The sequence below is a fragment of the Crinia signifera genome, chromosome 5 (assembly GCF_055691185.1).
Source record: "Crinia signifera chromosome 5, ASM5569118v1, whole genome shotgun sequence".
NCBI classification, from domain to species: domain Eukaryota; kingdom Metazoa; phylum Chordata; class Amphibia; order Anura; family Myobatrachidae; genus Crinia; species Crinia signifera.
The window spans coordinates 38,660,643-38,686,018 of record NC_139221.1 but is presented as its reverse complement, the minus strand read 5'-3'; the positions used below and the strand labels follow the sequence as shown (position 1 = coordinate 38,686,018).

Sequence of the window (25,376 nt, the reverse complement as noted above, 5' to 3'; positions counted from 1 at the left end):
TATTTTCAATGACTTTTGTGGCTAAAACCCAAATATACTAAATGACCATTACTTTAAAATGGAAAGAAAAAAGTTGATAAAAGTCAACCTAGTATACCCTACTCGCTCTCTGAACAGACAAACAGGGTATTTTGCCTCAATAGAACATTATTTCCCTTTGGGTTAGCCACCTACCTTTTCTCTCCTAGGTTCTAAAGTTATACTTCAACAAAGAAAGAATATTTACACAGATATATTTGAAAAAATTAAATTTAATCTTGGCAGCAAGATCACCCGACCTGTAAAGCCCCATACACACTAGAGCAGGCATTCCCAACCACGGTCCTCAAGGCACACCAACCGTGCAGATTTTAGTGATATCCAGGCTTCCACACAGATGGTTTAATCAGAATCCCTCAGGTACTAATTAAGTCACCTGTGCTCAAGCCTGGATATCACTAAAACCTGCACTGTTTGTGTGCCTTGAGGACCGTGGTTGGGAATGCCTGCACTAGAGGATATAGTGAAAGATATCATTCAGAAAGGGCTTTTTGAATGATACCGTTCACTACATCGCTCTAGTATGTACACTCAATATTGTTAACGATGCACACTCTCGCGTAACGTTAACGATGAGTGATATCTACTGAACATGCAGGTCAATTTGGCAATATATGTTTATATTCAGCCGGTCCAGGTGACGTCAAGATATTGGCCAGGCCAGATCGGCTGCAAGTCGGTTACTGTGTTTGGCGTATTGGAAGATGCAAACGTTTGATCAATTAAAAAATATATAAAGAGGGTAATTGATTATTTGGATCAGAGAAACATAGAATTTGAAGGCAGATAAGAACCGTTTGCCCTTTTCGAGTGCGGTTATCGGATATGCCCGAGATTAGAAGTAAACCACATGCAATAAGCAGAGGTGTCACCTGATAGGATAATTCTTTTGCTGCACAACAAGCCGCTGAGCGCAGAAGTCGTTTTTATAGAACTGTTCTTGAGACGGTGACCCTCGTCGCAGATGATCACATCGAAAGCCAGACTCTGTATTTGTTCCAAAGAGCGTAGTAACATCTCATAGCTGATGATGAGCACAGAGTACAGGGGAGAGCCGATGAACTCTTCCACTTTGTGATCCTAGACACAGACGCGTTTATTATTCCTTCTGTTCTCCACATAACAGCCAGAGTTTACATGTAAATGGATTAACACCAGGAAGAAAAGGATAGAAGATTTACTATACCCACAACAGTATCTGCTTTCATAGCGCACCTAGGGGCTCAGTCTGAGTCGCATGCTGTTGCCACCATATTAGCGTCTTTTGACATAGTCTCGTCTGTTGATGTCACCTGCTATGAACACTCACCACATTTCCAGCACATTGCTGATAATGTGCCTTTAAATTGTAACTGCACCATGTGCGAACATACAGATGTGTCCTCGCGCAATTAGCCTCCATGCCTGGCATGAGTGAGCCTCCAGGTCCTGTGCCATTCCACTATTTGCCTATAATGCGTCTAAGTCACAAAGCCATGTGTCTAAGGGCCTTATTCTAGTTCACTCTTTCTGACAAAATCCTTCTTAAATGGACAAAACCATGTGCACTGCAGGGGGGTAGATGTAACATGTGCAGAGAGAATTAGATTTGGGTGAGTTATTTTGTTTCTGTGCAGGGTAAATACTGGCTGCTTTAAATTTACACTGCAATATAGATCTCACTTTGAAGTAAAACCCCTCCCAAATCTAACTCTCTCTGCACAAGTAACATCTTCCCCACCTGCAGTGCACATGATTTTGTCCATCTAAGAAGGATTTTGTCAGAAAGAGTGAACTAGAATAAGGCCCTAAGACACACGGGTAGACTGTGCTCATTAATTATGATATATGACACTTATTGTGTGTGGCTGAGTCTGTACACGGAGCAGAACAGAACTTGTATCAGAAAATAACTGCGGCTGTTACACCATAGCATTACATGTAGATTATATGGAATTGGAAAGGACAGGGGTACACCAGAAGGTGTCACTCGGCGCTCACAGTCACCAGAGCGAATGTAATATTTAGATGGAAATGAATGTCCCACTATAGGTATTTTCATAAGACAATCTTTTTATTAATATTAATCTCACAAACGAGACATCACAGGTGAATATTACAGGACCCGCCAAACGCTGCAGTGCGCACTAACAGCGCTGACGGAAGTCTGCCGGCAGAAACTCCACCTCCAAGGTACTTTGCTCATTTGAGCTACACCACCAACCAGAATCCATCTAAAAGCCTGAGGACTTAACCCACTACCAGAAAAGACCAACCGCTTCCGCATGCACACACACTGTCTCTCTATGTGCATGTTCCCCTGCCACCCACCATCTTGCATGTGCATACCGGTACTAGCAGCACAATTTAAAACCTCTGTTGCACTCATTTAGAGCAACACCACCTCATTCCATTGGTCACGTCTCTCAATAGTGATCAGTACTGCATTTAAATGAATTTGTGAAGTCTTTATGGTACAATCATTTTTTATGGAATTTTTATGTAAACTGTATTTTTTATAAGGAGTTGAGGTACTTATGTAGTATCTGGGCGTCCGATTTAGAAATCGGATCGGATCGCATCGCATCGCATGCGACCAAATCGTATGCGATGGTCAAGATTTTTCCATAGGATTCAATGTTAAAATGGTCTGAGTCCATTTTAACATAGAATTCAATGGGAAAAAGGGGTCCTTTTCCTTTCCACACTATCCAAGTGGGCATGGAGTTGGATATAAATCTGTGGCGAGCGCAGCAAGCCACCGAGCCCGAAGCGTGGCGAGCGTAGCGAGCCCCGCAAGGGGACACAGAATACTTTTTAAGAAATATGCGGCTTCGCTCGCCACGCTTCGGGCTCGGTGGCTCGCTGCGCTCGCCACGCTATATAAAATCAACTCTATTCCCACTTGGATAGTGGGGAAATGAACAGGACCTTCTTAACATTGAATCCTATGCAAAATCGCATCGAATCGCATTGCATCGCATCTGATTATATGCCTTAAGGTAAGGCATACAATCACAAAATCAGACGCCCAGATACTACATAAGTACCGGAGTTTTTTTTTTTTTTTTTTAGAAAAAGTCTTTTACGATATTGCATATGCAATAATTATTTGATATTTAATGATCTCTTCATACTTCTGTCTCATTTGTGAGATTAATATTAATACAAAGATTGTCTTACGAAAAGACCTATAGTATGACATTCATTTCCATCTAAATATTACATTGGCTAGTGTTCATTCTAGCAACCGCTATCTTTGAAAATCCATGCAGTTCCTCTTCCCTGCCTGGGGTGTCGCTGTCTGCTGTGGTGTTTCTAGCACAGGTCTGGTTTGCATATCAGTGCTGATATACAGACCATACTGTGCTAGAAGCACCACAGCAGACAGCGACACCACAGGTAGGGAAGAGGAACTGCATGGATTTTCAAAGACAGCGAGTGCTAGAATGAACACTAGATTGGCTCTAGTGACTGCGAGCGCCCAGTGACACCTTGTCCTTTCCATATATCTGTAAGGTATTTGTAGTGCACCGAATACACATTCCGCAGCCCCAACACTAGAATAGTCCACAGCGCAGCATCCGAACACCCCACCTTCAGGTTATATTGAATACCTGATCCACTGCAAAGACTCGCATTCGCTCTGTTCCCAACCACTTCTGGAACTCTTTCCTCCAGTTCTTCACCAAGCTCCCTGGAGTGACAATCAGAGCTCTCTTTACGAGGGGTTTGCCTCCATACGGACCTTGCCGGAGAAGAGTCCAGATCAGAGCGATGCACTGAAGAGTTTTACCTAAACCCATCTCATCGGCGAGAATGGCTCCAAACTGGCCATTAACCCTGTGTGCGGAGAAGGTGATGATTAACAGTGCAGACGTGGTCATGTGCATAGATCGGGTATGAATTATATCGCAGACAGTCAGAAGGTCAACGCCAAAAGGTCAGCATGCAGCAGGCCATTCACAAAAGGTTAAAAAAAGACCAAGTTGACCATTTCATGTGTTGATTATTGCCAAGTCAACATTTTGCTTGAATCAACTTTTCCTTGTCGACCTTTTTACCTAGACACTGTCAACATATAACCTGGATCTCACAGTGGCTCTAGAGGAGCTAGGCATTCTGGGAGACATTTTCCTATAACACAATATATTTACTACTTGGCGTCCCATTCTACCTCCTGGTGGCAATGACTGATGGGTCCTTCTGGTTCCACTAGAAACATTATTGTATTATAGATTTTATTATTATGTATTATTACAGTATTCACTTTACTTTTTAAGCGGCTTGAACAAACATACAAAACAGTGCATTTCATCGACAAACAGTCCGCTAGCTGGCACAACAATGCCATGTGCAATCTCCACCATCCCAATCATTTATCAGAACGATACAAATCTTAACGGATATTAAGCTTGCTAATTTTTTTGCTTAAAGAATGAAAATACCTGCCGCTTGATGGATACGGACCGTTAGGTTGACCCAAGAAAGGTTGACACGCCTTACTTCGACCGGCGGAAGATCGACAGGCAGAAGGTCGGCAGGGACTGAAGGTCGACTGTGTCCTTAGGCTGACTGGCGGAAGGTCAACACGTATATTTTTTTATTTTTTTTTAGGCGTCTACATCTAGACGTCTAGTTCTGGACACTGTCTTAGTGTACGGCAGCCCCTCGCATCGCTCGCTGCACTCGTGATGCTTCGGGCACGCTATTTTATTCTCCCTCCATGCCCTACAGGATGAAGGGCATGAAATACCGTCTGTTCTGGAACCACAGTGGGGGGAAAAAAATCATTAAAACCGTGTCAACTTTCTGCATTGTGGACCTTCCACCGGTCGACCTAAGGACACTGTCGACCGAAGGAGTGTCGACCTTTCTTGGGCCGACCTGACGTCCGTATCCCTGCTTGACTAGATGTTCAGTCACTGGCTGCCCTTGCTGGAGACTTGTTATTTTACTCTTTACACTTCTATGTCCCAATAGCGAACGTTGGTCTTACCTCATTCCCATTATACACTCATACAGAAACAGAATTCCATCTTTCTGGTGGGGTCTTAGATGAACAGTCACATATGGATCCACCACGACGTCTACTACAGGTAAGCCAGACTTATTAAACAACTGCTGGTGATGAAGTGATGGTCTGGGCATCACTACGGCATCTTCCAAAAGACAAAATACATAATATTGGGAACATACTATCATTACGAAAAATATCATAAAAGTGCTTTACATGTAATGGTGAACTCAGCACCATCCGTAGTCAAGCAGTGTTGCTGAAAAAAAGGGCAAGTTGTCTGTATTAAGCCCTGTTAAATGGCTGTGAAACCATAGCCCATCTTTTGAAGACATAGGGCCAGATGAACTAAGCTTGAAAAAGTGATAAAATGGAGAGTGATAAACAACCAATCAGCTCCTGCCTGACATTTTTCAAATACAATCTGTGACATGGCAAATGGGAGCTGATTGGTTGGTTATCACTCTTAATTGTATAACTTTTTGGAGCTTAGTCCATCTGGCCCATTGTGTTGCACACTCTAGCACAAATTCCTCTCCTGCTGGTCTTTTGTGCCCCTTATATGAATTTTAGTGCTATTTGGAAACAGAGGAGTCCAAAAGCAGACTTGTGCCAATGGCATGTATAAAATTAAATACCTAAATTCTTCCCCAAGTCCCATTATAGTTCTCAAAAGCCATGTACACACTGGGTGATATGCCGACAGGTCATACGAATAGGATAGGCACATCACCTACATCGCTCAGTGCGTATGCAAAATATGGTTGCTCATGTGGCAGCTTGCAACGCTAGGTTTGATGTGCTGCACAGCAAACCTAGTGAGATCGCGTAGCGGTTTGGTGCCTATCGCGTGGTGTGTATAGCAGACCAGACAAATGATATGTCAGACCAATTTGACGTCATCTTCATGCCACTTGTTGCAGGAAGGTTGTTCTAGTGTGTACAGGAACAACGATATACCACTAGCATACAAACAATGTGAAATATTGCTTGGTGGTTAGCAAGACTGCAGTGTTTGTACGATCACATTAGGTTGGTTCTGAGCTTAAGGGAAATCGGCAGTAAAAGTTGGAATGACTGGTGGTCACCCCAGTGTGTACCCAGTTTAAAGACAATCATTGGAAAAATAGAAAAAGCCAATTAACAGAACATTCCTCATAGACACTATGGATTCTATCCAGAATAAGCTTTAGTTGCAAATAAGAGGTCTTAGAAATTGGTACTTGGTAGGTTGGGGTCATGACGCGGTTTGCACATCTGAAGTTCTCCTGAAATGGCTTCTTTGCTGCTGTGATTCTTTAACGGATTGCTGAATGGTTTTAGATGGACGATATCTGAAGCTGCCTGCGTAGGAGCCACTTCTGCTGCATGGAAGCATCTGCCGCTGCTGTAATCCTCTGCTGAGATTTTACCCATCACTTCAATCTCTTTACCACCAATCATCAAGGTGTGGCCGTCTTCTAAGTTCTCTAGATCCTTCAGCTTGTATCCGGAGCCTATTAGGAGGATCTATTCATTATATATTGTATATTACTTTATAAAAAAAAACAGCTGTAAAAATCAGTCATCATAAAGAAAGATACAGAATAAAATCTTTTTGACAAGATCGTGATTTCTAAAAAAAAAAAAACATTTAAATCTCCTGGGTTTATGAAGACTATATTTTTTCAACAAAAATGTAAGTAAGCTGGATATCTTATAAGATTCAAGAAGGCAGAAGATAAGTGTAATTAGTACACTGGAGAGCACAGTCAACAACTTTTCCTGATGGAATAATATAACTAGTGTACAGGAAACCAACATGGAATCCTGCAAATCGGAAAATGCTAAGGTTTAAAAACTTTCTTCGCAAAGGTCCTTTTAACTCAGCAATTATTCTTAAAAAAATTTTTTACTGATTCAGAGATTTAGATTGAAATCTACTTTGGAGTGTGCACACACTCTATCTATAACCCGGCTTAGTAAAATAAATTCTCATATACTGTTCTTCTCAAAGAACATCCTTTAGGTCCATAGGTCTATGACTTATCACATTGTATTGCATCATATAACTTAATTATAACATCCAGTTTATGAAGCTGGGATATATAAAGAATATCTCTTCCTTGTGTAGGAAAATATTAACAATAATGAAAAAAACACCCTTGCACAGATTTTTTTCTACCATTACACTGTATTGCCAAGCAAGCAGTAAGATGACATTATGACCACTGGGTGGCACTGTGATTCTGTTGTCTGTATATGATGTTTACACTTACTGTACTCCTGTATTTATTATTACGGTAATTATGTCCATTTGTTACTTTTAGGAATATTGGCAACTAAGGTCTCAGGTTTATATTTACCAACTCTATAGGGAGTGGAAGAAAGCATTTACATTTTAACATTTGTATTAAAAGAATAGATTTATCAATACTTGTGTAGGTTCACGGCGGCAGTTATGTTGTCAGCGCAGCGTCCCTGTCAGAATCAGCGTAGTGTTCCCGCGGCCAACGTAGTTAGCGTAGTCAGTCAGAAGTAGCGTAGTGTTCCTGCGGCCGCTTAGCATAGCCAGTGACCCTGTCAGAGCCAGCGTAGTGTTCCCGCAGCCAGCGTAGTCAGTCAGCGGTAGGAAGTTATCGTAGTCAGTCAGCAGTACATTGTGTCAGTTATGGCTGCCTACAAATTAACTATCTTTAACCTGCCGCAGACGTAGGAGGAGTCAGTGAATTTCTTACAGCGGCACCACTTTCTCCCAGAGACAAAGACATGTGCTAATGGGCATCCAATGAGACAATGTCAAGGAGCGGATGTGGCACTGCCACATAAGAAGCTGCGGCAAGAAGGCTAGTCTTCGGGCCCCACAGTGGTTTCAGGGATGCCATCTCACATTTATGACGCTTCTACGCTTCGTGTTTTGTTGGGCGGAGGAGCTAACCAGTATCACATTTTGTGAGCACCGCCTCTTAATTTCAAAGAAAACCACTGTGCTGTATAATAACCTTATGCGGGAGGCCAGCACCCTGGATTTAATGTTGCAGCCCCAACGCCGTATTAGCGGTCCGGGCAAAATAGCGGACGAGAGTCTCTTTGTCCAGAGAAAAAGTCATGTCAGACGCGTCCTGCCTCAACAGTGGTTGCTTGGAGGCATATCCCGAAACACCTGTGAGTGTTTTGTAATGCCTGTGGCCAGCCGTGACGCCAGCATCCTGATGTCCGCCATCAACAAGTATATAGAACCGGGTACCACTTTATATTCTGATTGCTGGCGTGCACACAACACTGAACAGCTTGAGCAGGCAGGGTACCACAAGTATAATTTCATGGACCCGGAGACTGGGGTTCATACTCAAAACATTGAACGGCTGTGGGGATGTTGCAAGTGACGGAACAAAAGGCAAAGGGGCACTGCGCGCTAAAATCTGGACTCATATCTTCAGGAATTTATTTGGCGCAAATCTATCGGCGCTGAAAAACCTTTCCAGCGGATTCTATATGCAATAACTCTGCTCCCAACGGCTGACAAATTTGTGACTCCCAATGGCCACAAATGCAGACACAGCTGCACACAGAATGCAGAAACTGAAAAATAACTGTTTTATTATTTTCTTTGTCTTGTTATTTGATATTATTGTACTTTAAGTGTTTTTTTCTTCTTTATTATTCACTAAAATCCAGTTACGTTAACACATGTCGTCATTACTGTTTCAGATGTATGATATGGCAGGTGTGAATGTTTTCTTTAAACCGAAGCGTGGCCAGCGCAGCGAGCACCGCGAGGGGACACGTTACGCGTCCTCCCGACTTGTTCATACCCCCACTATCCACGTCGGCGTGGAGTTGATTTTATAAAGCGTGGTGAGCCACCGAGCACGAAACGCGAGGGGATGCGGAATACATGTAAAGTAATCCGCGTCCGCTCACCACCCTTCGGGCTCGCCTCACTTTATAAAATCAACTCTACGCCGATGTGGATAGTATGGGTATGAACAAGTCGGGAGGATGCGTAACGCGTCCGCTCGCCACACTTTGGGCTTGGGTGGATAGTTGGTATGAAATGGAGGCATTTGCCAGAATGTAACATGGAGCACTGGCAAATGCTTCCTTTATTGTGCATAAGACACACTCGTGGCCGCACCCCCCCCCCCCTTTGTGCAGGAGATGCACGCGCTACCAAACCCCTAACCCGGTCGGCAGGGTTCCATAACCTGCCACAATACTCCTGCAGATGGAGCGCCTCTCCGCCAGCGCCCGCATGATCCCCTCTCGGCCGGTGTCTGCCAGCGGAGAGGGGATCATGCGGGTGCCGGCACTGTGTGAGGGGCGCTCAGTAGGCTTGCCAGGGACAGAGCTGCAGCTCCCGGGGACAGTACAGTGACTACGCAGGGCTGCCATGGAGACACTACGCTTACTAAGCTAGGCAGCCATTGGGCTACGCAGACAACGTAGCTTAGGCTGCCGCCGTGAAACTACACAAGTAAGGTAGCCCTTGGGCTACGTTAATAACGTAACTTAGCTTCAAACGTAGCTTAGGCTGCCGCCGTGAAACTACACAAGTACCAATTTATCTTACATTAAATAATTTTCTTAGACACAAGATAACACTGAGCAAAGCCTGGAGAGGAAAGAGTCTGGGCACCAAATAGGTCATATTTATTTCCTGGCAGCCTAAGACTTCCTCAACTTTAAACCCCAGCCACAGGCAGACAGTTTTGTTAGCAAACCCACAGAAAGGTGCCAGACGGGTGTGGTATGGGGACTCCGACAGTCGGGATCCCGACAGTCATTATCCCGACGTTGGGATCCCGACTGCCCTGAGTCAGACAGCATGGCGAGTGCAAAAAAGCCCCTTGCGGGCTCGCTGCGCTCGCCACGCTGCGGGCACGGTGGCTCGCTATGCGAGCCTTCTATTCTCCCTCTATGGGATCTGTACCATAGGAACCAAAACCCAGTAAGCCAGAGTTTTGGTTCCCATGGTACAGAAGGGAAGCCAGGGTCTGCACCTTGTGGCTGCAATGAAGTAGAAGAATGGTATTTAACAAGGTAAGACCATAAATCTCTTTTTTATCTTCATCAACTAGGGGGCACAGGGATAAAGCGGTCCTGTATGGACGGGAACGCTCCTGAGCTGGACAAAGAACCCTGTGTCTGAAGGCTGCATCTGAAGATGCGAATTGTCATAAGCAAAGAAATTAATGAAAGTGTGCGGAAGGACCAACTTGTCACCTTGACCAAGCTGCTCAGTAGAAGCGCCGTGTTGAGCTGCCGAAGATGTTCCTACAGATCGGGAGGATTGAGTCGTCACTGCGGCAGGGAGATACTCTATTTAGAACAGAGAATCAAATTTATGAAGATCCTGATACCGCCCACATAAATCTGGAGCCCTCACCACAACCAGAGGGGCTTCCTCTGGTGAAGAGTCCAGAAAAACAGAAAGCCAGTACTACAATTTCTTTAATGATGTGGAACCGAGACTCCACCTTGGGTATGTAACCCAAGAACATCCCAGGAATGGCGCGATCCGAACAGAAGGTCAGAAAAAAGGGGGAGATCCTTTAAAGAGCTCAGGTCAGACACCTGTCATGCATATGCAATGGGAAGCAAAAAAACAATTGTCCAGCTAAGCCAATGAATGTCCACCATATGCTAAGGTTTACATGGTGAAGGCCTTCAAAAAATGACCGACCACAAGTTAGAGTGCAATCTGCTGCTGGAGGACTACAGAGGGGGCCGAGACTTGTACAGTTATTGTAGAAATCCAGAACTCCCTGTAGAAAGGAAAGGACCCGCAGCAGGTGGAACAACCAGGGGTTAAACCATTGTTTGAACACCACACAAAAACTTCCACCAAACGTGGTGATAAATATTAGCCGAAGAAGGTTTTGGGGCATTAAGCATGGTAAAGAAGACTCTTCAGGAGAACCCCTTTGCTCTAAGGACAGATTTCTTAAAAGCCAATCTATTAAAGCGAGGTGGGCCAGTTCCATATATGGCCCAGAGACAGCAGATGCAGGCAGACACAAAGTAGCCTTGCAATGGCCAATCCAAAGCCACCGGGATCTCCATGCCTTCCTCCAATTTGCACTTGTGGAGAACCTGCTGGATCATCGAGATTGCAAAAAAGATGTAGATTAAGAGGAACGTCCACAGCATTGCCAAGCTGGTGGTTGTTTGTGAGATGCCGTAGTGTCGGTTAGGCCCCAATGAAGGACAAGTTTTTGGAAGTGGTCTAAATGCAGAGCCCACTCAACCAAATGTACGTCCTGGCGACTTAGGAAGTCTGCTTCCCAATTCTGAACCCCGGGAATGAAGACTGTTAATGGAGCTGGAAAGTGATCTCTGTTCAGAGGAGGAATCGGCTAACCTCCTTCATGGTGCCACCACTGTAAATGCCTTCCTGAGTTCTAGGACACTTATGGATAGTTCGCTTTCCTGAGCCATCCACTGCCCCATGAACGATTGCTAACAAGACATTGCCCCCCATCTCTGAAGACTGCATCAGTGGTGAGCAAGACCAAGTTTTGGATCCAAAAAGGGCTGCCCCTTTACAGCGCAGACTGGTAAAACTACTGAAAGAGGGCGTGACTAGCCTGCGAGAGAATGGATGTCTGCACCATGAGGGGCAGAAAGGACTTGTTCCACCATGCTGAAATTTGCAGTTGAAAAGGACAGGAGTGACATTCCACGTCAAATGCGGAGACTAAGAAAACCAGAACCCACTTGCAGAAGTGGAACAACATCAGATGAAATATGCAAATCCTGGATTGTGGGTCATGAATTTGGTCTCCTGGAAGGAAAACCTGCTGAATCTGTAATCCAGCAGAGCTCCCAAATGCTACACCTAAATAACACAGGAGCACCCTCCTCCCTGAGTGCGGTATTCATGGAAGATGCTATATAGCAATCCAAAAATGTCACCACACACAAAAGTTATAAAGTACACCCCTGTATACCACCACTTAAAAAAGGGGCTTCCACACCAGGGATTGGCAATGTCATCTGTCTTGAACTGCTTGGGGTAAGAGCCAGTGGAGAGTGCAATTGAAACTGAACCACAAGATATAATTGAATTCGGGGAGGTTAAGCGAACCACTTGGGACTAAATTGGACAATGATATTTATTCTTGATAAATCTGATATCAGAAAGTCATTTTTCATAGTATTATTGCAATATTCAGTATACATCGTTAAATGTATTAATTGTAATGTTTTTTTATTTATTTATTAAAATAGATTATATTTTTCACCTCAGTGCGCTCTTTTAATTGATTGTTGTTTATTTAGTATTTTATTATACATGTATGTGTCCACTATTGTGTGACCAGTAAGAGCCACAATAAGATATATGTTAGGATATTCTATATACAAACAAGGTGCCTGCAGGTAATTACATATATAAATGCACACAGAAAATTATTCAATGCACAAAAAACAAATAAGCGTGTAAAACCAGTCCCAACAAGGGAAGAAGGAGCCAAATGTACCTGACTTGGTAGAGTGCGGTATATAGTGAGACAGGAGACCAAATGCTCTGAGATATGCGGATACAGGCCTGTAAAATGGCTGCCCTGCATATCTCTGTAGGAGGGGACATCGGTGGTTCTGCTCAACAGGTCAACCATTATTGGTCAACAGCCACAAGGTCGACATGGACAAACGGTTGACAGGCACTGGGTCGATAAGCATTAGATCAACATGTCAGTGGTCGACAGAAGTATGTCATGATTATTTTTCATGCCTTACAATGCATGTGGACTACAGTTTGGAATGGTAAAGCAGCAGCAGAGTAGGCACCAGTAGTAGTAGTAGTAGTATGTTTATTTGTAACCAGGCCTGAAGTATGGCAAGCGAATCCAGGCATATGTCGACCATTGCCATGTAGCCCTTTTTCATGTCGACCTTCTGTCTGTCAACCATACTTGGCCAGCCCTTTAATCCACAACCATGTAGTGGATTGTAAATAGAGAACTGGAAAGTACCAGCACCACTGGTGGACCCACATAAGCGGTGAAAGACCCTCTTACCCCATGTGTGCCTGGTTCCAGGAGATTACCCTGCGTGCCAAGGAGTCATGGCCAAAGTCACTGAGTCGCCAATGCTACAGCCACCAGTGCTGGGGGTTGTTAGAGCAGCGTGTGGGTGTCCTGTAGGACTCCTTTCACTGCCCGCTCAAAAAAAAAATCAGGGAATCAGGGCCCACATAAATGAACCCCCTCCAAAACTGTGCCCTTCTCCATGCGGGACCAAACTGCAATTACCTGCCCAGGCTCTTTCCTCTCCAGCAGCTCTAACACGTGTTATCCCTCTGCCCCCTAGTGGAGGAGGAAGATAGATATTAAAGCTGACAACATTAGCCTTACCTCTTCCTATGTCTTTGCCTTCCATGTCCTTTAATGTCACGGATCTCCCTCTGGCAATTAGAACAGCATCACCTTCCCATTTCTTGTGCTTCTTCTTAGACGCTTTACACCAAACAACACTGAAATAAGTCACGGGGACGCTTGTCTCTTCCTCCTCATTTTTAGGCAGGGTATCTTGGTTTATTACATGTAAAGGAGCTGCAAAACACACAGACACCATTCAATCATATGTACTAGAACCTCATCCGAAAAAGAGGTCATTGAGAGACAACCTTAAGACCCAGGTCGAGACTAAAGCCAGTTTGCACAGGTAGAGTAAAGGTGTGCTACATGTTTGCTTCAGCAAACCAAGTTCTTCTGTTGTTGGTTCATGGGATGAAGGGTTAGAACAAAACAGGCAAACCTGCTACATAGAGAAGATCTCATGGCTAATAGGTCATCAGATTTTTTGTTACTATGAATAATCTTTTCATACCGAGGGTAGATGTATGAAGTAGTGAAAAGAGCGGAGAAGTGAGCAGATGACATTGCCTATGGCAGCCAATCAGATGCTATGTATCATTTTATTCATGCACTTGATAAATGTTAATTTAAAGCTGATTGGTTGCCATAGGCAACATCTCCACTGGCTCACTTCACTGTTTTCACGACTTAATACGTCTATCACAGAGGGTGTTGCATGAGAAGCAGGAACAATGCCCAAATAGAGTACATTAATTTCTATGCTAAATCGACCTTCAGCACAAACAAGTATCCCAACAAAAGTGATGAAGGATCATGATTGGACTAACAGGAGCTTACGCTGTGCCCAGGAGTTTGCATCCATTTCTCTGCAAAGATGTTGTAAGAGGAAGTGGTCTGTAAGATGATTAGGGCGAGAGATCACTACACTGGACATCTCCCATGGTCCTCTCACTGCACACTAAACATGGTGCAGCTTAGAAGGAAGCACTGGTGCTCATGTGTAATAGTCCTAAAGCTGGGTACACTTATCTAATTCCTCTCCAATCCAACCTCAGAGCAACCAGTTGGACAGACACTGGGACAGAGCAACCAGTTGGACAGACACTGGGAGAGTGTTTACCTTAACAAGATCGGTGGTTTCATCCAACCCTGGTTGACTGGTCTTGTAAAAAAATAAAAACGTAGATCAGTGAAAAATCACACCAGATCGCCAATAACCAGACCGATTCACAAATGTGTACTTTCCTGAGAAGGGTTTGTACAATTACATACCCTCCAACATGACTCATCCCATTAGGTACAAAATGCTCTGCTTCTGGACTTCTTCCTTCATTGAAGATTGCCTACACCTTTGCTGGAACACCGTTATCATCACTGAACTAGTTCAACACAGGTGACTGCAATTATCAATGAAGAAAGAAGTCCAGGAACAGAGCATTTTGTACCTAATGCAATGGGTTATATTGGAGGGTATGCAATTATTCTCCAAACTCATCCTTGACAAACAAACAGCCAGTCTTCCAAAGCTTGGACAAGTGTATACAGAGACACAATCCATTTAGCAGACGAAGATTAGAGACGTGCAGCAGCATTGGACAGGTGTGCAAACATAAGCCCCAAGCACACTAGCTGACTACATATATTGGTAGTGTTTCCCTTTAAACTCTCGGGCAAACTATATTGAATGTACACACTGTACTATATCAGTAAACAGTATCATTCAGTGACAATACCGGGACCTGCTGAACATGTGGGCCATTGGCTATATAGCCAACATCAACCTGCATGCTCTGCGGGGGGAGGACAGGACGGGAGGGGGCTTTAACTAAGTAAAGGTATCACTCAGAAGGTCCCGGCTAACATTAATTTTCTTGGTACTTGTGAGTTATCCGGGCGCCCGATTTTAGATCGGGTACCATCGGATCGGATCGCATCGCGTGTTAACCAAATGGCATGCGATGCGACGCGACGAGATCAGTACCCGATTTTAGCAGTGTACCCGATTTTAACATTGGAATCAATGTAAAATGGTCCCTGAGACCCGATTTTACATTAATTTCAATGTAAAAATGGCCAAAACCCCCAAAAAGTAACAAAACTTAAATCCCATCCCCATTGTTAACGCCACTCCACTATTGACGCCAACCCGAAGCGTGGCGAGCGCAGCGAGCCCGCGAGGGGCGGCGGTACACGTCCTCCGACCTTTTCATGCCCTACTATCCACTAGGGCGTGGAGTGAGAATAGAATAGTGTGGCGAGCGCAGCGAGCCACCGAGGCCCGAAGCGTGGCGAGCGCAGCGAGCCCCGCGAGGGGACGCGGATACCTGTGAAGCCCGTGAAGGGACGCGCTTACCTGTGAAGGTATCCGCGTGCGCTCGCCACACTATTCTATTCTCACTCCACGCCCTAGTGGACAGTAGGGCATGAAAAGGTCGGAGGACACGTACCGCTGCGCTCGCCACGCTTCGGGTTCACGTTGATAGTGGCCTGGTTGTAAACATCCAATATCATTCATCAATATCATTCATATCTGACACATTAAGGACAACAGAATTTAAGGAATAACTGTAATCGCGTCGCATCGCGTCGCATTGTATACCATACAATGCGACGCGATTACGACGCGATTTTGGATACGATGAAATTTCAAGGGAAATCGCGTCGCATCGTACTCTTATTGTACTGACATTCAATTTCAACATCAGGCGCCCGGATAACTCACAAGTACCATTTTCTTTTTCATTTTGCGACTTGGTGTTACAGTGAAATAATTTTTATTATTTAGTAAAACCCTTTGTATTCCTATATCGTTATTCCTATTCTTTACTCAGAGGCAAAAGATTAGTACTCATTGTCTTACAAATAATTAACCTAGGTTAATATTTAGAGCGCTTATGTATGAGTGGTTATCTTAGTCAGCTGCTGCTTACGGGGGTGGTCAGCTCCCCAAGTATACAGAAAAACAGAAAAAACAAGGTTTAAGCAGCGCTTTCACACAATAATTGCAAGTGTATGCATCAATCTAATCATACAAAATTTTTAATAAAATAATACACATAAAAATACAATAATAAAAACAGTAGAATTAATAAAACCACTGGTTAGAGTATAGTCACCACCGATGTTGGTAAGCCTGCACTGATCTTGACAACAAATGTCCAATGAAAATAAGGAGGGAGTCCGTCCATACGTTTGTATATCACCTGTGGATGCTTGGTTTGTGGCCCGTTGGTAAAGTTGGTATAGCCAGCCCGGGAAATCTTTGTTTGTATATGCAATCCAATTAACAGGAATGGTCGGTCGGTCTGCAACCTCACTGGTCAAAGTTGAGGACAGGAACAGGATCAGATGATTTAGCAGGAAGTCAAATGACGATTTTGCAGATGGTGGCAAAAGTGACTTTTCTCAGGAAGGTGGTCCAAACGCACCAACGCGTTTCGCTGTGCTAACCCACAGCTTTGTCAAGGTGTCAAAGCTGTGGGTTAGCACAGCGAAACGCGTTGGTGCGTTTGGACCACCTTCCTGAGAAAAGTCACTTTTGCCACCATCTGCAAAATCGTCATTTGACTTCCTGCTAAATCATCTGATCCTGTTCCTGTCCTCAACTTTGACCAGTGAGGTTGCAGACCGACCGACCATTCCTGTTAATTGGATTGCATATACAAACAAAGATTTCCCGGGCTGGCTATACCAACTTTACCAACGGGCCACAAACCAAGCATCCACAGGTGATATACAAACGTATGGACGGACTCCCTCCTTATTTTCATTGGACATTTGTTGTCAAGATCAGTGCAGGCTTACCAACATCGGTGGTGACTATACTCTAACCAGTGGTTTTATTAATTCTACTGTTTTTATTATTGTATTTTTATGTGTATTATTTTATTAAAACATTTTTATGATTAGATTGATGCATACACTTGCAATTATTGTGTGAAAGCGCTGCTTAAACCTTGTTTTTTTCTGTTTTTCTGTAGTACTCATTGTCTGACTTAGACATTTTGGTACTTGTGACTTATCTGGGCGCCCGATGTTGAAATTGTATGCCAGTACCCTAAGCATGTGATTTGACGCGATTTCCCTTGAAATTCCCTTGAAGAGAAAATCGCGTTGCATTGTATGCTATTGTATTGCATGCGATGCGATTTGATATGTACAGGCACCCAGATGCCTGTTTCATATGTGAAATGGCCCCCAAGACCCCATTTTTAATTGTATACCCACCCTGATGGCTAAATGACCCCCATTGTTAAAGCCACCCCACTATCAACGCCAACCCGAAGCGTGGCGAGCGGCGGCGGTACACGTCCTCCGACCTTTTCATACCCCCGCTATCCACGTCGGCGTGGAGTTGATTTTATATAGTGTGGTGAGTACAGAGCACGGCATTTATATCTAATTGCGTCTAGTGTGTATGGGGATAGGGACTGCAAGTACAGTCTCCAACCAGGTCTACAGTAGGATTGTATGCACAGTCTGACCTGTAGTTGAATCAAGTGTGTACCAGATTTATGATGACTACTCTCTACTTCATTATTAAAGCAATGCTTGATTGTGACATTGTTATTTTGTATGTCTGCGCAAAATGATGTTCTCCTTGATTTAGGGGGTTCAATTGCCAGTGATAAAAATGAGAAATCCCACAACGCAGGGTTTTCGCTGTCACCCCTGCTCCCCGTTCCCTGCTGTCGCCCCGGCACTAGCACTTTTTCACGCCGGGCTGGTCACCAGATAGTGACGTTGAGCCCCGGCAGCGTCATAGAGAGGGGGGGGAGAGCAGAGGCTGGTTTTAGCCGGACCAGCTCCTCCCCTCTTCATTGGCGACACCAAAGCTGCTGCGGAGGGGGTGCTTTGGGGGGAGAGGCCCGGGGCACCGCGGTAGGGATCAGGGGAATATAGGGATGGGATGGCGCTGCTGCTGCCGAGGCACTAGCTAATAAATGTCTAATGGGTGCAGGGGATGCCTGCTTAGCCCTCGGGCCCCGCAAAGGCCTGGGCCCCATAGCAGTTGCACCCCCTGCACCCTCCATAGTTACGCCACTGGCAACTGTCTTTATTGTATTGGATACTGCAGGTATGGGAAGGGCATATACCCAATACCCCAAAATCGGGCACAGGGCACGCAAGGGTTTTTGTTTTCCTACCTCCCTACCAACTGAATTCCCCTCCTGTGTTGATAAATTGTCTAAAAGCATGTACTTGACAATATCTCAGATGTCTTCAGAAGTCTTTAATAACAAAAACTGTGCTAAGCAGTAAAGGCCTGTTGCAGTTTCCTGCCTAATCTAGGTTGCTAAGCAGCACCTGTTCTTGAGACTTAAGGATGGAGGAAAAAAAGCAGTTAGGATGATAAAGATTCTGAAAAGACTCAGTGATTGTGGAAAAGTATTCTAATGCTGGGTACATACTACACTGTGCACCCAGCGACATCGGGGCAAGGGGACCCAGCGTCAGCAACAGTGACGGAGCGTGGGCCATGCTGCATTCCACGGCATGGCCATTGTTTGCAATGTCCTTCATCCACTTGCCTGTACAGACGACGCATTAGTGACATAGCACGTATACAGTAGATGGTACTTTTTTCCTAGCACGGCGCCCAGATTTTCTACGTACAGCACCTTAGGGAAATCACATCGGCGATTATAGGGGCATGTGATGCAGCGATTTTTTTAATGTATTTTTTTTCTCATTGTACACCACTATATCGCATCGCATGTCCCGCAAAATTGCATGCGATTTTATAGGGTGTGCGATGCCATGACATTAGGTATACAATAATATGATTGTATGTCGCAAAAATAGATTGAACACACCCCCCACTATCCACGTCACCCTGAAGCATGGCGAGCGCAGCGAGCCCCGCGAGGAGTTGATATATAGTGTGGCGAGCATAGCGAGCCACCGAGCCCGAAGCGTGGCGAGCGCAGCGAGGGGACGCGGATTACTTTACATGTATTCCTCGTCCGCTTGCCACGCTTCGGGCTCGGTGACTCGCGGCCATTTTACAAATGACAGGAAGCCTAGAGGAGGAGCACCGGGACTCAGTGCATACAGGCACTGCGGGCATCAGATTGGGCGGCGACAATTGCTTCCGCAGACCCCGCGGCACCCAAACTTCCCTAGCGCCTCCAAGCGACCACGGGGGCTGTGGACCTATCGCTACGCCACTGGAATAACCCCCATAGTCTGTTGCTTCCTGCTTGCCTCCATTCCTTCAATCTTCATACTATTATACTATCCCTAAAATCCTGGCCTCCACTTACAGTCACGGTTTCTCATTCTTACTATGTTTGCTCAGATGTGTTTGGCTCAAGATTATCCTATATAATTCCAGTGGAAAATAGGAAGGCCGCAGATGAACAGAAGAGGACAGAGACAAAGCAGTGTTATGACCCTAGCCGAAATTTCAATAACAGAAATGTATTTGAGTTTTGGAGTTCCAGGTGATGCACCAGCAGCGTCCCACACAGTGGTCTATAGGGGTTATTCTTGTGAATTCGCAGCCTTGCGAGTCCACCAAACCCGCCTTGCGAATAGTGGCCCGACCACCACCCATTGGCAAGGGTGATTCGCTTGCAGGGCCTGCGAATGGATGTAACTACGTAACATCCATCCGCAGCCTTGGGGGACCCTCTGACATCACTCGATATTTGTAAAACATCTTACCTCTTTAATCAGTAGCATTTAATATAGTATGATACACACAGTATCACTAGGGCTCTTTTTTCAAACCTATATCATTTGATGGATGGCAAACAGATTCCAAGAATCTGCTAAGGAACAGAGCTCACATCTCTAGCCAGAAACGGAGCTCCAGAGATAGGCAAACAAGATCCCCGATCAGTCTCCTCTGGCCGCAGGAGGTGGTCAGGAGAACAAAGCAGCCCACAGAGAGCTCTGGATTCCTTCTAGACCATAAGGGAAATAGACCAGTGCATTTAAAATACTCTAAATACATTTTAAATACTTTTCATTACATACTTTGTGCCTGGCAGGCTTTAACCCACCACAGCACTGCAGTTCCAGCTCAGTGCTTTAAAAAACACATTTTAACATTTGGTTTTAAACACTGTGCCCGGTGCTGGGATCCCCTAGCCCTACAGCCTGCCTCCTGGGGCTCTCCACCACTCGTCGAGGAGCCCAGGGAACTGGTACTCCCTATAACCCAGCGTGCAGCCACACAACCCAACCTCCCCATAGTGCTGGTGTGCCAAGAGCTAGCTCCCGATCTCCAGTAGTCAACAGTTCCGCATCACACAGCACTACAGCTTCCCCCTATCCCCAGTGAGCAGCATCCCCTCACTCAGCACAGCACACTCAGTGCTGTGACAGAGGGTACCCCATCACCCTTGACCCAGAAACTGCGGAACAACAAACATAGAATTTGACAGCAGATAAGAACCATTTGGCCCATCCAATCTGCCCCTTTTTTTAGAGAAGTATCACTGCTGAAGAGGCTGCAGATCCAAATACATATGAGTACATTCCATACAGGGTATCTAGCACCAATCCGAACTGTGGAAACCTGTAACAGTGCAGGCTATGTACAATGACCTGCTTCTCCTCAATGTAAAGTATGTGGTAGTGGTCACCAGCAAATGCCGGGGGGCATTATGCGCTACCTTTTATTACTGGTGCTGCCATCAACAACAAGACCGCGGCACCAATATCTAGCCGTGGACAGGGCAATGTATGTCACTGGCCCTGTCCACGGCTGCATCGACCACTGGCTCCAGGCTGTACTGGAGATCTCATGACAGTAGCGGGAGATCTCGCAGATGCCCAGTGAGCCAGCCATGGGTAAGACACAGCGCATCGGCACTAGAGGGAATTTTCAAAATGTGAGTAATGGGTTCTTTGATTACGGAGCCGTCGATGTTCTAGCAAATCCTGCCAAAGCCGTATTTCTAGATAACAAGGGAATGCTGTTCAATGAATCTTCATACAAGGAACACCCAATATGCAGGCTCAAATATCGCATCGGCGGCACATACCAGAATGATGCGGTAAACCCAAAAAAGATCCCTCGTTCCATCCTTCTTTACACTGCACATGCGATACATGCATCTTCTAATTGGCCATGGTCATACACACTGCCCAATATTCACAGTGTCTTTTCAATTCGGAAATGACTTACTGTGCCGATACCGGGCAGTGGTGTACCCAGCTTTTGTGGTAAGCCCTAATGTGAACTAAATATTATCTCGACATGAGTAAATGTTAGTTCTCTATAAATAATAATAATGATAATAGGAATAAGTATTTGACAATGTAGAACAGGTATCTATGAGCAGTGCTGATCCCTGCCCATCGGGTGCGCAGTTTCTACCGGATTTGGTTGCAGAAAGACCCGATACATTTTTGCATAGATTCTTTTTATTCATCTTAAAAAGTTAACACAAAGCCAAGAACCATTAATAAAAGTCACATTGTAAATGTGCAAACATCCTTCCATTGCAGTACTAAAAATCTCTATATAATAGAAATCATTTTAAATAGAATTAGGTTGCTCTCCTACATGCCCGTAAATGTGGGCAATCAACAGGAAACTTACTAAATTCTAGTATGAACCAGAGCTGCAACCCTACTGCGATCAGACAGAACTCTAAGGCAGGCTTGTCCAAACGATGGCCCTCCAGCTGTTGTGAAACTACAATTCCCATCATGCCTTGCCACAGTTTTGCTATTAGGGAATGCTAAAACTATGGCAAGGCATGCTGGGAAGTGTAGTTTCACAACAGCTGGGGGGGGGGGGGGGGGGGCACAGTTTGGACATGCATGCTCTAAGGGAAAATAATGATTTAATTCTTTAGTTTCATTGATTTCAAGTCAAACCGCCATCATCCAGTATCCCGGATATGTGACATATATACACGTTCCGTGTAATCTAAGGAAATGAGAACTTCAGTGAAAACATGTGGTCGAGTAAGTAGACATATTAACCAATCAAATTGTAGCTAACCTTTAGCTACAACTCTCCAGAAAGAGAGCTGATCTCTGATTGGTTGCTATGGAAACATCTTCCGTTTTCCTTCTTAGAAGTTACAGTAAATCCAACCTCTTCCTGTTCTTCTGTAATCGGCAAACTAACCTGGTAGCACTGGTATTAAGCGGTGTGACCCAGCATGCCCGTTCATGGTGAGCCCTTGCTGGGACTGGTCGCTTAATGCCAGCAGGAAAGCCACAGGCCACTTACACCAACAACGTTTTAATGCATTTAAAATAAACTTTACAAATTACTGTATTCTGGCAAATCCCGTCTTAATTTTATTGCTTTTAATTTCTCGACTTTAATTTTGGCTTTTAGCAGCTCCTCTTCCAGCTGCTGCCTCCTTTTCAAACCGTCCCTTTTCTCCTTAATGTAAAGTCCATATTGCTTTTGATTGTTTAAAATGATCTGATGCTCTTTCTTCACCAATTGCAAGGTCTCCGGGTTGCAGACGCAGGCTGGCCTCATGCTCTGGCCAGTGTGGCTGAAGCATTCCTCTATCCTTGGGGCTGGCGGAGACAGGGATAATCTCATGTCCACAGAGGAGAGAGAAGGAGATGATGATCTCTCTAGGACGTGTTCAAACTCCTGATCTTCGGCTTCCTCCAGATCAGCCACAGGCTGGGGGGGTATGAGCAGAGAAGGAGGGGGTTTCACGTCTTCTTCTAGCTCCAGCTGCACGGTGACTGAGGCATGCTCGTCTGGTGCCGGTGCTGGTGGGGAACAAATCGCGTGTTCGGTGTTTGAATTTATTGAGTCACTGCAACAACAAGAACATAAAAATAGGATTACATGTACAGTAAATGCATTATAGAAAAAGTCAATGTCTAACAAGACGTTTAGGGGTTAATGTAATTAAAAGCACAGACTGCCATGTGCCATCAGCAATTATAGTAACACCAGCAGATCACCTCGCTAACACAAATGGTGCACACCATAGAAGGAGAGACGTTGCGTTGCTGTAATTATCCATTGTGAGGCACAACAGCACATAAACATGGCCACATTTCATCGCCCCGATCAGGGCCCTCTTGACAAATAGGCCCATTGGGCAGTTTCCTAGGGACTCGCATTATTAGGGGCCTCCGAGCAGGGATGGGTGGTGGTGGTTAACCAATCAGAGCAGCAATGCTTTCTTCTCTACCTGCATCCGAGCCTGCGGAATGGGATCATTGTATAGACATACATTAGGTCTCCAAGCATTAGGTGGACCACTGGGGTTTTCCCCTTTTTTTTGTCCCGAATGTCGACACAATGGACATGGACACTAAAAAAGTGCACCACACGCCATGCTTCGGGCACGGAGCTTTGCTATGCTCGGCACACTATATTATTCTCCCTCCACGCCCTGCTGACCTAATGCTTGTGTCCAACTAATCCATGTTGACCTAGAGACCGTATCCCGAGCCTGCAGCTAGACAGGGAATGGCTGTCAACATGCTGATTGGTGGATGGCTGGATCTATCCACCAATCAGAGAGCTGAAAGTCAGTCACTGTAAGAAAGCATGTAAAAGAGAGGGCATAGACGCACAGGAGAGGCAAGCTGGTAAGTTCCTTTACACCTGAGCAGAACCACCAGGTCAGATTTCAATTGTGCAGAGAACTTTAGATTCGGGAGAAGTGTCTAAAAGCTCCCATACATTAACCCCTTGAGTGGTCGGTTTTGCTGGGGCAGGACAAACTTACCAAGGCAGGTTTGTCCTGCCCCAGCATAACCCACCACAGGAAGTTGGACCCCCCCCCCCTCTGCTCCGGTGTTAGTACGCCGGATCTTCCCTGCAGCCGCTGTCCCCGCTGCCTTAGCCGCCTGTCACATTCAGCAGTGACGTCGGCGGCAGGCTGGGGGATGTTCGTGGCGGCTCGGGAGGCCTCGGGTGCCTGAGCGCTCCAGAGTCCCCCCAAGCCGCGCCGACCATACCCGAGCCTGCCGCTGACGTCACTGTAAAATGATTGACGGCTGGCGGGTTAGCGGAGCTCCGGCACACCAATCGCCGGAGCAAAGGTGATGGGGGGGACTGGAGGGATGTGACTGCTGGAGGGGACGGGACACCACTGGCACACACTTATTCTATATTAGTGGTATGCCCGGAAATTTTCCGGGACAGCCCGCTGCAGCAGCGCAGCTGAGCCCGGAAAATTTCTGGCCATACCACTTAAGGGGTTAATGCAGCTTTTTCATTTGGAGAAGTCGCCCGCAATCCAGGAAGGCCGGATATATTGCATGCGATCCCAGTGGTATACAGTCGTTAGGTCGACCACTGAAGATCGACATGGTCTTAAGGCGACACATGAAAAGGTGGACATGAGTGTACGTAGACGAGGTCATTAGGGCTACATTCAAATGGTCAACATGGGTTTTTCACTTATATTTTTAAAGGCCGACTGGTTGCATGCAGGGCAAATAATGCATCATTTTGCATTTAAAACCCATAAGCCAGAAAACTTTTGTTGTGTAGTATACGGCAACGGTTCCCAAATGCACTCCTCAAGGCAACTCAATGGTCCAGGTTTTAAGTATATCCATGCTTAGTCACAGGTGACTTAATTAGTCAATTTTATTGAACCATCTGTGCTTAGCCAGGGATGTATTTGCACTCCTTGCATTGCAACATGGTTTGTTCCAGACAGAGCCAGATAGGATTAGGGAATATTTCAGTTAAACGTTCCTCTAGAGGTGCCCATACACTAGTAAGATTTATCTTCAGATCTGGCTGGTTGGAACAAAACCATGGTTATGGATGAGTGACAGTTTGCCAGTTTTCCGGCATTTCCAAGCAAATGGTCAACTGTCATTTGCTCTCATCCATAACCATGTTTTTGTTCCAACCAGACAGATCTGCAGATAAATCTGTGTGTGTGTATGGCCACCTTTAGATCTACCTGCATAACTGACAAAGGAAGAACTGTTTAACTGTCACCATAGTCATTTTGGATCTGGAAAATATTCTCCAAAAACAAGAAATAAAAAGATGGTGTTCCCTTGACAACCAAATATACCTCATAGTTTGCAGTGTTTAAATCATTTCTGTTATGCGGCTATGAAGC

At 45.2% G+C, this 25,376-nt stretch overlaps 1 protein-coding gene across 4 annotated transcripts in view; it reads right to left on the bottom strand.

The window, feature by feature from the left end:
- The window catches only part of LOC146080126 (DNA repair and recombination protein RAD54B-like), a 60,435-nt gene that overhangs the window by 17,764 nt on the left and 17,295 nt on the right, over nt 1-25,376 (bottom strand). For 2 of the 4 annotated variants that reach the window (XM_083187044.1, XM_083187045.1), the window contains exons 4-8: nt 13,375-13,572; nt 6,259-6,531; nt 5,018-5,180; nt 3,636-3,861; nt 912-1,119 (exon numbers count right to left, since the gene is read on the bottom strand). In XM_083187044.1, coding sequence (XP_083043170.1) covers nt 912-1,119; nt 3,636-3,861; nt 5,018-5,180; nt 6,259-6,531; nt 13,375-13,572 — 1,068 coding nt within the window. Of the gene's footprint in view, nt 1-911; nt 1,120-3,635; nt 3,862-5,017; nt 5,181-6,258; nt 6,532-13,374; nt 13,573-22,091; nt 23,091-25,376 lie in introns of those variants that run through there. The other 2 variants (XM_083187046.1, XM_083187047.1) reach the window with 1 other exon arrangement.